The 18796-nt window shown below is 37.1% G+C and overlaps 1 protein-coding gene across 1 annotated transcript in view; it reads left to right on the top strand.

Annotated features, from left to right (window-relative positions):
- LOC149486372 (thrombospondin type-1 domain-containing protein 7A-like) overlaps positions 1-18796 on the top strand; it is an 82849-nt gene that overhangs the window by 53438 nt on the left and 10615 nt on the right. The window contains exons 6-15 of the mRNA XM_089697983.1: positions 2206-2334; positions 2527-2732; positions 2954-3059; positions 3248-3456; positions 3849-4044; positions 4465-4619; positions 4852-4964; positions 5335-5444; positions 5730-5915; positions 6268-6412. Of these exons, the coding sequence (XP_089554109.1) occupies positions 2206-2334; positions 2527-2732; positions 2954-3059; positions 3248-3456; positions 3849-4044; positions 4465-4619; positions 4852-4964; positions 5335-5444; positions 5730-5915; positions 6268-6412 (1555 nt within the window). The remainder of the gene's footprint in view (positions 1-2205; positions 2335-2526; positions 2733-2953; positions 3060-3247; positions 3457-3848; positions 4045-4464; positions 4620-4851; positions 4965-5334; positions 5445-5729; positions 5916-6267; positions 6413-18796) is intronic.

The raw sequence follows: 18796 nt of genomic DNA, 5'->3' as shown, positions 1-18796 counted from the left end.
GAAAATCTAATAAAACAATATATTATAATTTAAATCTGTTATATATAAATTGTTGGCGCGACTAGCCTCCTTACAGACAGACTGGCCTCTATTTTACTCTATGACTGACAAGCAAAATATACGCCAAAATGACAGAACAATGAAATGTGAATGCCTTCGAGGCGAGCGGCAGCCGCACGCATACGTGCGAGCGCCCTCATGCTGTTCGGATGTGCCTCGAAACCTAACCTATAAGTTTGCGATTTTCATTTATAATTTCGATTGATAAATTACATTTACGACTAAAAGGCTTGCTCATTAGTTTACTGATATTATTTGCTTACGATTGGGATGTTGTTTGGTTAATTTTAAGGAACTTACATAAATACCTTAGTCTTCAAATATAATTACTTAATAGTGTCGGTCGGAGGAAGACTACATATAAAAATAAGAAAATATCATAAGACCTTTAACAAAATTCGTTAGAAGTAGATGGTATCAAAAAGAAAGGCTCTACAAAAAGAAGTGAGATCCCATCAAAAACATCCTGTAAAAAACCCAAGTCTCGCAGCTCAGTCTTTCTACCGTCAAAAGTTGTGAGATCCATGTAATACCAAGTCGGTTAATCTATTTAGTGTCTACTTGAAGGACCTTCTGTCTTAAGTTATTACATAAGTTATTATCATGCCAATATTAAAAATATTTAACGTTTTAAACAAATAGATCGACTTGGACATCGCATGAAAACAAAATGAATATTACAATATTATATTAGATTCTTTAGTCTCTCGCGCCTCACGCGATTGAAACTCTCGTTCCTGTTGGTCGCTGGCCCGTCGTGCTGTGTAGTGTGATACATACTAATAATAAAATCAAGCGATGTCCAAGTCGATCTATTTGTTTAAAACGTTAAATATTTTTAATATTGGCATGATAATAACTTATGTAATAACTTAAGACAGAAGGTCCTTCAAGTAGACACTAAATAGATTAACCGACTTGGTATTACATGGATCTCACAACTTTTGACGGTAGAAAGACTGAGCTGCGAGACTTGGGTTTTTTACAGGATGTTTTTGATGGGATAAGTATTTCCATTATAGAAAAAGAAGATGTGATCTCACGATTACCCGATGCTGTGATAAATGAAGAAGACATGGTAATCTTTCCTTACAAGGTAGAGATATTTGAATGTAAGTAAACAAGTACTTGGAGTTCTTCTGTTGGGAAATTTGATTAGGTATTCTGATTGAGATTTAATTATTCTAATTAATTAAAATGAAGCTAGGTAAAATAGTAAAGAGTTCAAAGGAAGAGTAAAATAAGACTGTTTGATAACTAAAAGGCTTTTAGTGTGTTTTAAATAAAGTAAAAAAATAGTGTAGAATTTAGAAATAAGAGTAAAAACAGCCTTTTTCATTACTAAATAATTGTTAAGTACCTACTGTGTTTAAAATGTTTCGTTAATTTAAATAAATTAAGAATTTGTTATGTGATTAGATATATTCTAATTAAAATATATATAAAACAGTTATATCCCTGAGTTTTAATTCTGCTACCATGGCAGTCGATAAAATTACGATAAGGTTCCCATCACTATTTTTGAGAAAATAGTTGCAATATCCCGCCCCACAGCTAAAAAGTATTTTTTTGCGAAATTGGTCTTTATTTCAAGAGCCTAGATATCATAATCCTATGAATATGTTTCAAAGCTTGTTATTAAAATACACGCGCAGAAAACACACATAGAAAAATAAGTAAAACAAGCAATTAGTTGCAATTACCCGCCAGGACGGGTAATTGCAACTATTGCTGTCTTTTTAAGAACTTTTGGAAATACTTTTTTATTCTTCACAGTTTTTCGTGATTATGACGGTGAAATAATATCCGCATTAAATTTACTTATTCACAAATTTTTAAGAAATATTTTTTTCCGTATATTTATAGAATTATGTTGAGATGAAGTAATGACTCCAATATTTTTAGTTGCAATTACAAGACTCCACCTTATATATTTTTTAAGGTACTACTAAAATTAAGATAAACTTCGTGTTTTGATTGAAAATCTATATTCATTTGTTTTCTCTCTAATGTTATTGTTATGTCTACGCCACAGGTCTACGCACTGTCTATTGTACTAAGTAAATACATTAATTTTCAGTCCATTTTATTTCTCTACATTATTATTCTAATCTCTAACTTCGTTTTTAATTACATTTCCGTCAGGCGGTGGAAAGGAATGCGACGTGGTAGAGGAGGTGAGGCCCGCTGCGATGGAAGCGAGTGCTCACTGGACGCCGGGCCCTTGGGGCTCCTGTAGGGTCGCTGTTGAACAATCCGCCACGCCCGCACCACGTAAGTCGTAGTTTTAAAGGCAATGTCACAAATATTGAACTACTTTTTTATTTGTCTTTCTTTTTTGTTTATAATCCAACTTGTTGGATTACAATAATACTTTTATTTCCTATTTTTCGCAATTTAAATTTTTGTATAGAATCCATTTTTACTTTTGAGTTTCATTAATTCCCTTACCCACTTATGTATTAGCCAATGACGAAGAAGACGATGCAGACGACGACAACGCGATCTACGACGAGGACGACGAATCGGACGAAGCAGACAAGGACAGTAACGCGAGCTGCGGCGGCGGCGTGCAGCGGCGCGAGGCCACGTGCGTGCGCGCGGACGGGAGAGCGCTGCACCCCGCGCAGTGTGCACATGCACCCATGCCAACCCTGGTGCAGCCGTGCGAGGTCAGTGACAACACTTCGCTATAGACACCGCAAGTTCACTTGTGCGGTTTGCGATAGAGCTGCTAAAAACGATATAAAAGAGCGAGCAATATATTATGTTTTGCAAGCATATTATTGTGTAGATGAAATTATTCAATGGTTTTTAAATATATCACGAATCATTCAATTTGATCTTTTTATTGCAAAGATTGTATTCTATAATATTTGAATATGGTTAACAGGTACCATGTCCCCGTGACTGTGAGGTAGGTGAATGGAGTGATTGGGGAGCATGTCAACCAACCGATGGCTGTCCACTGTTCCCCGTACAGCAACTCACTACTACAGGTAATTTATTTCTATATGAGGCAGTCAAACTCAATTTATTTAAAGAAGGACGAATCAAATAAAAAAAAATCAAATGAAAGAGCGCGTAAAACGAACTGCTTGATTACAATTTAAGTAGACGCTATTAAAAAAACAAGCTTTTATTAAAAAATAATAATAATACAGCTTCAAAAACATTTTTTCCACAGGCTATAGCGTACGTCGTCGTCGCATCATCGCAGCAGCATCCGGCGGTGGGGCCCCGTGTCCTCCGCTAGAAGAAAAGCGAACGTGTAGCACACCACGATGCGCGTCGTGGAAAGCGTTACCTTGGGGCCCCTGCGTGCTCAACCAACAACATAACACTTGTGGACCGGGACGGCGGAGTCGCGAGTTGAGATGTGTGGGACATGATGGAGTAAGTCCTTTTTTCTATGGGTGTCGTATAAGTTTTTGTGATCCATTGCATAGCATGCTGACAGTTCAAATGTAGAGTAAATATGAAGACCATATTTTATTAAATAAAAAAACATTAAGAGTATATAATCGATATTATAATATATTCTATGTCGATAGTACTCTATTCGATAGTATTGGAATTACGTTTCTTTTTCTCTTTGCTGTCTTATTAAATTAAAACTTACATATCTATATTTTTCCGATTACAATAACGTACGTATACTGTACAATCACAAAATATAAAATTTTAATGTTGTTATACATATAATATCATAAATGCAATCAATGTCCCTGCAAGCACTCACATAACCATTATATACTTATATACCATTATATTATATACTTCCACAGAAAGAAGCACAGCGTGCTTGGTGTAGCGGCAGCGGAGCTCCCGCTCGTACTGAGCGGTGCCGCATCGCGTGTCCCGGTGACTGTGTGGTTACTTCATGGGGCCCCTGGTCGGCGTGCTCTGCTGCCTGCCTCGCGCCCGGACATGCGAGACCTACGCGTACTAGGAAGAGATTCATTGTGGCACATGCCTCGCCTAGTTAGTAACTTGTGATCCATTAAAATAAGACCGATACTCTCTGATAAGACAGTTCTTTGTTTAACTTCTTTCAACTCTACATGTTCTAGCATCTTATCAACAATTTATATTATAATTGTTTTTATCTCATATGTAGAGAAATTTTCTAAACAACACGATATTAAAGTTCTGTATTTGATCGCAAATTCAATGCGCCTCTCGCATAGTAATTCCTAATTTAAACATCGTCTAATTTAAAATTCAATTGCCAATGCCATTTAAACCATATTTAAACTTACATCGTACTCTCGTTCCGTATACTATAATTGGGTAAAAATATAAAATATACAACTAATTTAACAATTAATATTATTACACTATACGATTAACAATATGCTGTATAATATCGCTAATCTTCTTATTCATCGTTGATTTTGCTAGATGGCTGGCCATGTCCCGCCCAAGAGCTGCTAATACAAAACGAAACATGCAACACTCACGCGTGTGGCACTTACTCGTGGCTCGCAACGCCGTGGGGGCCCTGTGAGCGACGCAATCAAGATTACGTCCCTGCTAATAATTACACTGATTTACTGGTAAATTGATGTTATATGTGATCGACATGAAATAAACGTAATGAAATGAAAGCCAATGCATTTTGATATTAATTATTAAGCCTCTAGGCAGTGGGCGGCATTTTCATTTATTAGAAATTTGTGGCAAATAAAAAAAATACGTTATATTAAACAGTTTGCAAGAAAATTATAAGTCTCAACTTAAATTTAAGTAAATTTAATTTAATTATTTAATATTTTAAAATGCTCTTAGGATACTGATGTTTTCAACCAAAGCGATGATGAGGAACCTTGTATCGAAGAAGGCGAAATGACGAGAGATGTGATGTGCGTCCAAAACAACGCTGATGTTGTAAGAGAAGCTCTGTAAGTGATAAAGTATAAAATCTCCATTATATTATTCTAAGCATAAGTTACACAGTATTAGCAATTTTATAGACTAAGAATAAAATCCTTATCGATAATTATTGCACTCATATAATTGGTAGACTATACAGACACAATATTATGTAATCAATATTCGGTTTTATTTTTACAAGTAAGAATGTTTGTTTTGTGAGTTTAAAAAGAACGTCGTGTAGAATTATGTATTATCTTTATTTGTATATCTTAATCTACACTAGTCAATCGCGACTTACCTAAAAAAATATCGCTCTTCCATAAAAAAATATCGCGCTTAGAGTGCTCTTCCATAGCTCTATCATAAAGGAAGCACTGAATAAAAATTGTCCCACAGTTGTGCGCCCCTAAAACGGCCTGCATCACGTCGTGCGTGCACAATTCGTTGCAAAAGAGGGTGCCGCGTCGAAGCCTGGATGCCTTGGTCCACGTGTCCTAACACTTGTGGTAAGTAATTTTATTTCATACTTATGAATGTTTTATACTTATCAATCAAAACAAATAAGTAATTATTTTATTTAGCATAAAAAAAATATTCGTTTCTAACTAACCAAAAGCTATTCAAACTATCTTGTATCACCGCTTCTAAAAATGCATGAAAATGCTTAACATAACTTGTTATGTTCGTTATTTTGAGCGTACAAAATAAATTGACGCAGTTAAAGTAATATAGATCATTAGAAATTTCAATTTTAATATAGCAAATTCATTTTAATAATGCATATTCCACAGATCCCGGCAAGCAAGTGCGAATCCGCCGTGTGCACGGGGGCCCCAACTGCGGGCCGCTACAAGAGTCACGCGACTGCCCCGTACCGCGTTCCTGCGGTGCGCGAAGCCCCGGCTGGGTCACTGGCGAGTGGAGCACGTGTAGGTTGCCGCCTGCACAACGCTGCGGCATCGGTTATCGAGTTAGAAGTGAGTATATTGAATATTCTACCAGTTTCAGTCACACAAGTGCATATATATATGTCGCATGCACGGGGGCCCCCACTGCCTACAAGAGTCGTCGCGCTGCCAAGCATCAGGTATATAGACGTAAGTATTTTTTTAATCGAAAAAGAAAATAAAAGTATTGATGACGGAAATTGACTACGAAATATGAAGAAAAGCAAACGGGCCAGCAGCTCTTCCATTCTTATCATAAAAATATATGCTTTATCATTTACGTGAATTATATAAAATGTTTGAACCTAGCTTTTATTTTACCTAGCTCTTAAAAATACCAACACGTTATGATTTCCGTGAATTATATTAAATCAATTCGCAGGCATCTGGTGCGGTTCCGAGTCGCACCGCGTGGAAGCTGGCTCGTGCGCGGGCGAGAGCGTGCCGGCCAGCGTCGCGCCGTGCCGCGTCAGCTGTGACGCAGCTGCGCCGCTTGACTGCTCCACCGTGTGTGCGGACCCGCTCAAGTATGTATCCTACTAATATTATAAATGCGAAAGCTTGTATTTTTGTTTGTTTCTCTTCCAGGCAAATACTGCTGAACCGATTTTCATTGGACTGACACTACATAGAATTATATTTCATTGAGAAATTTCAATTAAAGATTCTTAAGTTGGAGGAAATATCTAATATTCAGATAATAGACAGGTACTTGATAATTATTTAACTCGCGTGGAGTGGGTCATAATATTTTTATTTAAGATTATGTACGGTAATTATTTGACCCCTATAAATTATTATGTTATAATGAAAGCCTATTTGTAATATTATTGGTGTACGGACTATGGTTCGTACACCTGGGATGCTGCTGCTACTAATAAAACTAAGCTGCTAAATAATATGATTTTATTGCTATGCTGTAATGAGTTACATACGTACGCGGCTCGCGACGTTTTAATGTGAACTAATGCTATATGTAAATGAAAATGCTGTGATATACAAAAATGATGATTTTGCACTCTGTGCGGTTGCACCGTACATGCTCCCGGGCAACAAGAGTGATGGAAATGAAAGCTATGATAGATATGACGATGAGCTAACCTATTACAAGGTGAAAACAATATTCTTAAAAGCTATTAACAAATGATGCCCGACAATCATTAGATATCGATCTTAAGGCTACACTGTTCTAAAATAGGGAATTGTCTTTTATTGATTCACTGAATGACGCACACACACATTGCTCTGCTTTTTTGTTTCACACACATTACACTCACACACTTTTCACTAAAACTAACACATGGGTCACTGATGGCACGCTGCGCGCTGGTACGCGGCAGGCGCTCGCGCCGCGGAGGGCGCTCGCCGCCGCCGGCCGCCACGCACACCACAGGCCCGCTGCTGCTGCTATCCCCTGAATGCGCTTCCCAAGAGCTAGCAGGGAGTCGTTGTAGCTTTTTTGCCAGCTCCAAATTTGATCCGGTGTTTATAAAATACTGAATCGGTTGGATTTCGGATACACCTCCGGCTCAATATTTATCTTATAAGTGTGTTGTTTATGTGAATTAATCATGAATATTTAGCTTTAATCTCAGACAATGTATTCGCAATAATATATCTGACACCATCGATAAGGCCTGGTCGCGTGCGCCTCGTTGAATCGAAATGCTGATTCAGTAACATGCGGTCATGGAACTCCAATTGTTTACAACCGTGGCTTATTTGTATAATACGATGTTACAATGTATATTACTTTTTAAAGTTTCATAAAGCTGATGATATCCAGATGATATAATTAATTATTAATAAATTTTGAAGTTTGGTTGCTTATTGGCGTATTTAATTAATTTCTATACATCTTCAACTATGTTAATTTATTGAAGAATATAAAATGTTTGTCGACGTTTATTCTTGTTATATTGAAGTTGTTACTGTATAATATTACGTTTGTAGCTGACGTGAGCATTAAAATAAGTAATGTTAATATGAACGATAGATAATAAGTTTATATGAAATGATTTAATTGGAATGCGCTTTTTTCGGGGTGCTTGCTGGTGATAAGCTGCTGGTATGATTCTGTAGCTTTTGCTGATTTGTTTCTTCTGTGTTAACAGGAACAATGGACAATTTAATAACCGGTCGCTTGATAATACCCGTCTTAGTTTTTACGCTTACGACTCTGACGTAGCCGTCTGATCCAGGATGTAATTCAATCACACGACCCAACGCCCATTTTCCTGGAGGTAGAAGAGCGTCGTGTATAATCACGATGTCGTTCAACTTGATATTAGGCTTTGATGTTTTCCACTTGCTTCTGGCTGATAATGACGTTAAATATTCAGCTCGCCACCGTTTCCAAATATCACTAAATATTTTTTGCGTCAATTGCCACCTCGTTCTCTCATCTCTCTCAGTTTCTATGATTGTTAAAATTGGACCGCTCGCTAAAAAGTGGGAAGGTGTGAGATATGCTAAGTCATCAGGATCTTCAGATAGAGGAGATAGGGGTCTCGAATTTAGACAAGCTTCTAGCTGATAAAGTAGAGTGGCGAACTCTTCGTACGTAAGCTTTTGATCGCCTAGGACTCTACGTAAATGAAATTTTAGGCTTTTAACCGCTGCTTCCCAAAGTCCTCCCGCGCTAGGCCAGGAAGGTGCATTGAAGTGCCACTCAATTTGCATCTCGCTAATTTCCGTGAAAAATTCCTCTGTTAAAATAGATTGTTGGTCAATAAACTCATTCGCTAAAATTTTGCTGGCTCCTACGAAATTCGTTCCGTTGTCACTGTATATGTGACGAGGAGTTCCTCTTCTTGCTGCTAATCTACGTAACGCTGCTAAAAAAGTAGATGATGATAAGTCTGATACTAACTCTAAGTGAACTGCTTTTGTGACGATACAGATAAATACGGCCACATATCCTTTGCTTGTTTTGATACCGCGACCCTTGCTTGATTTCACGTCTACATGTCCCGTGAAGTCAACCCCCGTGTGGTAAAACGGTCTTGTAGGTTTCGTTCTTGCTCCCGGTAAATCTCCCATTATTTGTAGTTGTTTTACCGGGCTGTGTCGCTTGCATATTACACAATTATATAAACGTTTCTTAACCGCTCTGTTTCCGCCGAGTATCCAATATCGCTGACGTAGCCAAGAGTTCGTCAACCTCGCTCCACCGTGGAATGTTGACTTATGTGCTAAATCAATTAATAAATTTGTAAGATGACTGCTCTGTGGTATTATGTAGGGATGTTTCATGTTATATGAGATGTTGCTGTTTTTTAGACGACCTCCAACTCTTAATAAACCTTCTTCGTCTAGAAATGGATTAAGACATAATAACTTGCTCTTTGAATCAACTCTACTTAAGCTATTTAAATCATTTATTTCTTGACGAAATTCTAAATATTGTATAGCTTTTATAATTTTTAATTGTGAATTTTGCAACTCTTGTATAGTAAGATAATTTTGTTTAGTTACGGACGAGAATATTCGCAATATCCATGCTAGTACTCGTGACGCATATGTAAAACTGCTGTATTTGTCTATAAAATCGCTAATAAAGTTCGCTGAAATATTATTATTCTTCGTAACTACGTTTGATAACATTTTCTTTGCTTCTAATTTAGTATCATACGTTAATTGTTGCTGATGTTTAATATCACTGAGTAGCCAGGTGGGCCCTTTCCACCATAGGTCATGTTTTTCTAAAAGCGCGATGCTCATGCCACGGCTAGCACAATCTGCGGGATTATCGCTGGACTTAACATAACGCCAAGTCTGTGGTGGTAAAGTTGTTGTTATTTTAATCACTCTGTTTGCGACGAAAGGCTTCCAGCGGCTGGGCTCGCCCTGTAGCCATCCAAGTACAGCTGTTGAGTCACACCACGCAGACATTTTTACATCGCGATCGCTGAAACTTTGCTTGACCTTTATCATAAGTTTTGAGAGCAAGAGTGCACCGCTTAACTCTAGTCTCGGTAACGATACGTCGGTCTTTGACGAAGGGCTAGTTTTGCTGACGGGGACAAGTTTCGTTTTGGCGGCTAAAAGTGATATGTGCGTTTGATCTTTACGCACTATCCGTGCATATACTACGCATGCATATGCCTTCAACGACGCATCGCAAAAACCGTGTAATTCGATGCGGTCGTCTCTCCCGCTGCAAATCCATCTCGGGATTTCGATATTTCCAATGTTCTCTATGTCTGCTCTTAATTTTTGCCATTCAAGGTTAATTTTGTCCGGTATGACGTCATCCCAATTTAAATTAGTTAACCATACGCTTTGAAATAATAGTTTTAGTTGAACTACAGCTGGTGCCAACCAACCAAGAGGATCAAATATCTTTGATATTTCTCCTAGTAGTTCTCGTTTCGTAGGCTGTAAATCGATTTGCGGAGATAGTTTGCACATAAACTTAAAATTGTCATCTCGTGCATTCCAACTAAGACCGAGTGCTTTCGTTGATTCCTGATGCTTAAAATTGTACGTATCGCTTGCTAGGTTTTCTGCTTTATCAACGTCTTCTAATAATGATGAATCATTCGCTGACCATTTGCGGAGATTAAATCCTCCCGATTTGAGTAAATCGATGAGATTTCTTTGCAATTGCTTCGCTGATATGATGTCAAATGCACCGCTAAGAAGATCATCCATGTAGAATTGTTCTTCTAACACCCTCGCTGCTATCGGGTAACGGTTGCATTCGTCCTTGGCTAACTGCTTGAGCGTCATCATTGCTAAAAAGGGCGCTGCTTTTGTACCATACGTAACAGTTGACAAAGTATATTCCTTCAGTGGTTGATTCGGATTTTCGCGCCAAACTATTTGCTGATAACGTTGATCTTGCTTTGAAATTAAAATCTGTCGAAACATTTTTTCGATATCTGCTATAAATGCGTAAGGATATTGTCTCCAATTTAAAATTAATAATAAGATATCCTGCTGTAAATTCGGACCTCTATACATGACGTCATTAAGGCTTACACCCGTCGATGTTTTTTCGGATGCATTAAACACAACTCGTAATGACGTAGTACTCGAATCGGCTCGATGTACACCGTGGTGCGGCATGTAGTAGGCAGGTTTCATGTTACGCGCTATTGTTAAGTGCATGTGACCCAATTCTTTGTATTCGTTTATGAATGATTTATATTTATTGAATAAATTGTCGTCTTTTTGTAGCTTACGTTCTAATTGATAAAATTGAGCGCATGCTTTTGCTTTCGATAAACCTAGCTTTTCATTTGCGTCTGGATGTAAAGGGAGACGAACAACGTATTTTCCATCTGATTGACGAGTTGTTGTTGATTTATATTGCTGAATACATTGATAATCCTCTTGTGATATATCTACGTTTTCGTTAATGTCTTCGATTGACCAAAATTTTTGAAGGCTATCCACGTCGACCATTACAACGTTACATTGGAACGACTTTACGTTGCCGCATAAAATCCACCCAAGGCGTGTTTGCTGCGCTACAGGAATAGATTCGCTTTGCTTAATAATTCCCTCCATGATAATAGATGAATAGACATCGGCACCTAACAATAAGTCAACTGGTCGGCGTCGATAAAACTCTGGATCGGCTAGCTGTATGTCGTTAATAAATGACCACGCTGGTTTGCTGAATGATTTGTTTGGTAGATTGTTCACCGCATGATTCATTATAAAAACTCCTGTATTTAATGAATAATCGCTGTATTGAGAAGATATTTTTATGTTCATAAAGCCTTTACACGTGTTCTCTTTCGCGCCTAAACCTAAAATCACTCCCTTACAATGCTGACGCGACAGACCAAGTCTCTGGGCTGCATTTTCGGTTATAAGGGAAGTCTGTGATCCTTGATCTATGAGAGCACGCATGATTAATGATGTACCATCTGCAGCTTGAACGGTAACTTGAGCTGTTGCTAATAAAATTTCCTGCGTTTCATCCAGAGACACGTGAGAGCTGTTATTCGGTTGTTTTTCGGGGCTTGTTGTGCTGGCTGTATTTTGGGATGTCCGCTGTGCGAACGCTTCATGAACCAAAGTATGATGGTTCTCATTGCATACTCGACATCTTTTAGTGGAAAAACACTTATTACCATTATGATTATACAGGCAGTTTTGACATAGCTGTAACCTCGTAATTGTTTGTAATTGCAGTTTAGGTTGAGATTCGGCGAATTTATTGCAATATATTATTCCATGATTATTGTTGCATATTGGACAATTTTGCGTTGTGTAATTGATACCTTTTCCGTTTTGCGATGAATTATTATAGTTGCTAGCGAATGATTTAAATAAATGCGATTTATGGAATGCTTTAGGATATGCTGCTGGTGTTGGTTTTTGAGGGTGCTGGAATGTTTTAGGTGGATCTTGCTTGCGCTTAGATGATTCTAATGCAGTAAATTTCATCTCGAGGAAACTTAGAAATTCTTGCAGTGTCGGTAGCTCTCTAGGATTTTTCAATGACTCGATGTAATCGTTATGAGTGTCGGTATCTAATTTAAGCGCTAAGATATGAACGATCATCGGGTCCCACGTGCTTGTATCAACACCAAGGTTTTTAATGGCATTCAGGCATTCCTTTGTCGCGTCGTGCATGTTTTTAATTTGTGTTAGCGATTGCTGCTGCATGTTGGGTAGGCCTAAAATAATATTAATATGAGATGTAAAAATAAGCTTTTTATTCTCGTACCTGTGATTTAATATTTCCCAACAGGAAGTATAATTTTGTGAGCTTATAGATAAATGCTGTATGAGGCGTTCTGCCTCGCCTTTGATCTTACTTTTCAGATACTGCATTTTTTGTGAATTTGATAAGGAAGGATTAAGATGAACAGCTTCGTTGAATAGATTTTTAAAAGATACCCAATGCTGATAGTTTCCATTGAAAATCGGAATGTCAACCTTTGGTGTTATATTTTCTCTGTGAGAGACTGACCAGAGCTTTGTGTTTATCGCTTCTTTGAGGTTATTGAAAATGCTTTCGTGTCGAGTGAAAGAATTCTCATATTCAACGTCTTCCCCGTCCAAAATGCTGTCGATTTCCCAATGAAGGGAGTCAATAACGCTCCATCGGGAATTTAACTGTTGAAGGGCATCCTCGAATTTCCACTTAGTGCATATTTTTTCAACATCAATACTTGTTACAGTTCTTTTAAAAGCCTTAAAGTTAATTGCTTGTTTATGGAATAATTCATCAAGTTTGCTCGATGTACCTTGCGATTTAAATGATGGCTGAGGATTTAAATCCTGTTGCTGCTTGCTTGTTCCCGGCTGAGACAATAAGCCAGGTGTTGCAGGTCTTATAGGGCTTTCCTTGCTTTCCGCTGGCAAGTGCCGCATTATGTAAGACCGCGTTTCATGATAAAAATCGGCCGTTTGCTTATAAATGTTATTGCTAAAATATTCATGCGATTTATTATCATATTCACATATTTTAATATGATTGCATTGAAATTCTTGCCAGTAAGAATCTAACACACTTAATCGCTTATTAATATGAGCCGGGGTCTTGCGTTCGACACCGTCTTTCTTAAAATTGATTTGAAGTTTTTCCATCGCTCCGATGATCATGTTTTGGCTAGCTACTAGATCTTCCATGATGAAAATGCTACTTCGCTTCGATAGATTGTATAGGTAAAAAGCTGTGGACTCACCGCTGCTGCTGGAACTTACGTGGCAGTTCCCACTACACGAGGTATGATTTATCACACGCGAATGGGTCCTGCTTACGTTTAAGCTCGAAGGACCATAAAGATGTACGGACTATGGTTCGTACACCTGGGATGCTGCTGCTACTAATAAAACTAAGCTGCTAAATAATATGATTTTATTGCTATGCTGTAATGAGTTACATACGTACGCGGCTCGCGACGTTTTAATGTGAACTAATGCTATATGTAAATGAAAATGCTGTGATATACAAAAATGATGATTTTGCACTCTGTGCGGTTGCACCGTACAATTGGAATGTTAAAAATCCAATAATTAATTATAGCTCAACAACAATTCTTGTAATATGAACTGTACTTTAAATTGCCTTCTGTTTAATTTTCATATTTTGTTAATTTAGACTATAGCAGGTAACTTTTCAGCATACCCTCCTGAAAAGCTGTTTTCCTCATATTATGTAATGTACATGTTCTAACTAATCCTCCGGACTTTGTAACGATCACTTAGAATGTTTTTTGTTTATATGGATTATGGACGAAGCGCGTAGGAGTTAACCTCTACACGATTCGTCAAGAAAAATTATTTTTTGTTTCACTGATCGATAAGATAAAATTTTCTTGAAGCAGTTATATATATGGGATTTGTAAAAAATATCTCTAGCGCGATGTAGGAACATACTAGCGCCATCTTTTAGGGATATGAGTAAACTATTCTTCAACATTAATTGTTACCCCAATTTTAACTCTATAACGGTTTCTATTGTATAGGGTCATGATATAAAGCCCTTGTCGACGATTGATATATGTCCCTTTTTAATAAAATGTGACTTACTGATAAGTAAATGTTATTTATATAATTAATTCTTCATACTTTACGGTAGAATAAGTATGCTTTTTACTTATCAACAGTAACATAGAGCTGAATAATTTTGTCATTATGAGTTAATTTGAAAAGCCTAATCAAATAAGGCCTTTTGCACGCCTCATAAGCGAAGCGTTGAGGTGGGTACTACTGTCACTTCGCGCAAAACATCTGATTTTTCAAACTTAAAATGTCTTTATGTATCATACATTGCACTTGTAAGATAATACATACACACACATATTAAGAAAAAACACTATTTTTAACGTTCATGATATTTTTGATGTCATTTTTGTTATTTAAACTAGTTAAAAAACAGTTTAAAAAAGTTCTGTCTTGGACGTCCGTGTGTCTGTATGTGCGGATCCTTTTTCTTGTTAACATGATAGTGTAGCGACGACAAGCCAATTTACGAGTTACCGAAATATTTCAAGTGTAGTACCTACTAAGAAAGTTCCCACCATAGGTTCACACGGTAACTCGTATATAAACAGTTTGTGCGTTATGCACAGTTAGTCACGGGCTTGTCGGGACGCGGGTGGGTCGCATAGGTCGAATATTAATTACATACGGATAAATATATGTAGTTAACGAAATATAACCTTTGCGTAGTTATTCATCTTTTATTACACCCGCACATAACAAGCCCCTACATTGGTGAGTCCAATATTGGTGACTCCCGACGAAAAGTGAACATTATATTAGTGAATTGCATAGATATCGTTTGTTAACAATTAAAAATGAATCCGGCAGTTCCAGTTCGAGCAGTTTCGTCGGTACAGTTAAACCTTCTCGAGCAGTTAGCACAACTAAAGCAGCGGGTAAACCAGCTGGAATGTGCAGGCTCGAGAGGCAAATCGTTTAGCGGTCGAAAGTACGGAAATCGCACGCATCGCTCCGCATCCCGAAGTCGCGATCGTGCAGGGATATCAAAACAGAAAAATCCCAATTGGCTATGTTTTTTCATTACTGCTTTAAGCATATCGCCAGATTGTACTATCGTCAACCTTGTGCGTGGCAGAAGCAGCAGGAGAGCCGACTTTTAATAATTTTACCAGTGTCGAAAAATAACCAATCCGCGAGTGAGTGTACTGTGTAGTGATTATAAAGTGTAGTTTAGTGCAATTAAGACATTTGGTACTAAGTTAATGACTTTAGATCTTAGTTTACGGCGACCGTATAAATGGTTATTTATTATCGCCAATGTTTTTGTTTATAAAGTGCAGATTTTTTTAGCACCCTAAGGCCGATGCATCGCTCGCACTTATGACGGACGCATCGGATACTCATGTAGGTTATTTTTCTAAGAATCTATCTAAGATTGAACGCAAGTATAGTACGTATGATAGGGAGTTATTAGCAATTTACTTAGCTATTCGTCATTTTCGGAATATGGTCGAAGGACGACAATTAACGGTGTATACGGATAACAAACCGTTAATTTACGCGTTTTCTAAAGTAAATAGCGAGAAAGAGTTACCCAGACGTACACGACACTTGATATTCATTTGTGAGTTCACAACGGATTTGAAACACGTTAGTGGGCAAGATAATGTCGTTGCAGATTTGTTATCACGAGTCGCAACAATAAGTTGTCCCACTGTAATAGATTACGCAGAACTTGCTTAGAATCAACAACAAGATTCTTATATGTTACAATTATCTAATTCGAAAGACGCTAATAATAGGTCAAAGAAAATAATGTTACTTGAAAGCGGTACATTTATTTATTGTAATTTAGATAATGTTAAAATTAGACCCTATTTGACTGATAAATTTCGACGTATTGCTTTTGATAGTGTACATAATTTATGTCATCCCGGAATAAGGACTACACGCAAATTGATTTAAAATCGTTTTTATTGGCCAAATATGAATCGTCACGTTGGCCAATGGGCTAAAACATGCATTGAATGTCAACGATCGAAAGTTAATCGACATACAGTGTAAGGTTTAGGATCGTTTCTGCAGTGCGATAGGTTTGAACATATTCATGTTGATTTAATTGGACCTTTACCCACTTCACCCGAAGGTTTTAGGACGTATTGCCTAACCATAGTGACAGGGGGACGCGATGGCCAGAATGTTTTCCTACGAGATATATAACTGCTGAAACGATTTCGCGTGTAATATATGAAGGATGGATCTCTCGTTTTGGTTGTCCGAAAAGGCTAACAAGCGATCAAGGACGCCAATTCGAAAGTCAATTATTTGCTACACTAATGAAGTTATTAGGTATTAATAAGTTGCGTACGACACCTTACCACCCACAGAGTAACGGGGCGGCAGAGCGTTGGCATAGGTCGCTTAAAGCGGCATTAACGGCTCGCTTATGCAATATATCATCATCTTGGGTTACGGAATTACCAACTGTGTTGCTAGGACTTAGAACAGCAGTAAGAAGTGATACCGGCATAAGCGCAGCAGAAATTACGTACGGAACAACTTTACGATTACCAGGTGATTATTACGATAAAAAATCGAGTTTTGAAATAGATAGCAGTCTTGAGTATGTAAGTAAATTACGAGACTCTATTAGAAAATATCAGTCAGTAGCTATTAGGCAGAATGAAAGACGGAACATATTTATTCACCCCGATTTAGAAAAGTGCGATTATGTTTTTGTAAGAAACGACGCAGTACGTAAGCCTTTATAACCAACATACGACGGTCCTTATCGTGTGTTGAGTCGAGAGGAAAAGGTATTTTACATTCAAATGACTGGCAGGAAAGTTAGAATATCTGTAGACCGTCTAAAACCTGCATATTATTTGAATGATGATAGTGACACGATATCTGGGGCAGATACTAAGGTTCCGTTACAAATTCCAAGTAGCGAATTGCCTAATACACATACCACGCGTAGTGGAAGAGCTATACGATTACCAGTACGATTTAGGTAATAGTATTGTATTTGTAATTGTTTCAACTATTTTATATTTATTAGAATTACAATGATTATAAGTATTCTTAAGTTTTCTTAGAAATGTATAATAAATACTTAGTAATCAACACATCGTATTTAATAAATAATAGCACTTATGATATTTGAAACGAGTTTTTTATTCATTGTTTAACGTTTTAAGTATGGTATTTCAAATTTATGTTTGTGTTGAGTTTTTATTGTAATGTTTACTACTTAGAAATTTAAGTACTTTTGATTTATGGCTTATGAGTGTATAGTAATAGCCTTTGTAATATTAAACGATACAAGTGTAAAGAACGTATTGAGATTTGAGATGTTGACGTTACTAAGTGTTAATTGACGTGTAACAATTATCGCACGCCACTTAGAAGACCCAACCGAGTTTTTGTAATAACATAAATAGTTTAACGAAATTAGGTGTTAACTGTTAACCACTTGTATACGTTATGATTGATTTATATTGTGAACATTTTTTTATACTTTATATTGTAAACATTTTGTACCTAACCTTATAGCGACATTTTATATACATCTGTTTATTGTTTAATTTTATTGTAAGATTTTTTTACTTGTATACCCTTTTTATTTTAAGGGGGGAATGATGTAGCGACGACAAGCCAATTTACGAGTTACCGAAATATTTCAAGTGTAGTACCTACTAAGAAAGTTCCCACCATAGGTTCACACGGTAACTCGTATATAAACAGTTTGTGCGTTATGCACAGTTAGTCACGGGCTTGTCGGGACGCGGGTGGGTCGCATAGGTCGAATATTAATTACATACGGATAAATATATGTAGTTAACGAAATATAACCTTTGCGTAGTTATTCATCTTTTATTACACCCGCACATAACAAGCCCCTACAATAGCGACCGAAATACTTTACTAATCGAGTCTTTTTTTTTTCTTACGCTTGAGTATGCTCAGGAATAGAACCCTTTCATTTTTCAGGGTCTGATTCGATGTGGTTTAATTGTTATTAAATAAACAAAAATAATAATTAATAAATAATTATTAAAAAAAAATATGAGGCGTGCACTTTTGGATTTTCCAAATTATTTAATAATACACTGCTATCCTATGGAATAGACCTATGGAAAATAATAAAAATCTATGGTTTGAAGTTAAGCTTCTTTCTCTTACCAGTATCACGGTATAAATATGGGTCACTGACCTTCATTATTCGATATACTATTGCACGCCTCATAAGCGAAGCGTTGAGGTGGGTACTACTGTCACTTCGCGCAAAACATCTGATTTTTCAAACTTAAAATGTCTTTATGTATCATACATTGCACTTGTAAGATAATACATACACACACATATTAAGAAAAAACACTATTTTTAACGTTCATGATATTTTTGATGTCATTTTTGTTATTTAAACTAGTTAAAAAACAGTTTAAAAAAGTTCTGTCTTGGACGTCCGTGTGTCTGTATGTGCGGATCCTTTT

The sequence above is a fragment of the Colias philodice genome, chromosome 8, assembly GCF_061535455.1.
Source record: "Colias philodice isolate Cphi_HAF_F1 chromosome 8, ilColPhil1 Martin Lab GWU primary, whole genome shotgun sequence".
Taxonomy (NCBI): Eukaryota; Metazoa; Arthropoda; class Insecta; order Lepidoptera; family Pieridae; genus Colias; species Colias philodice.
This window is presented reverse-complemented; position numbering and strand designations above follow the sequence as displayed.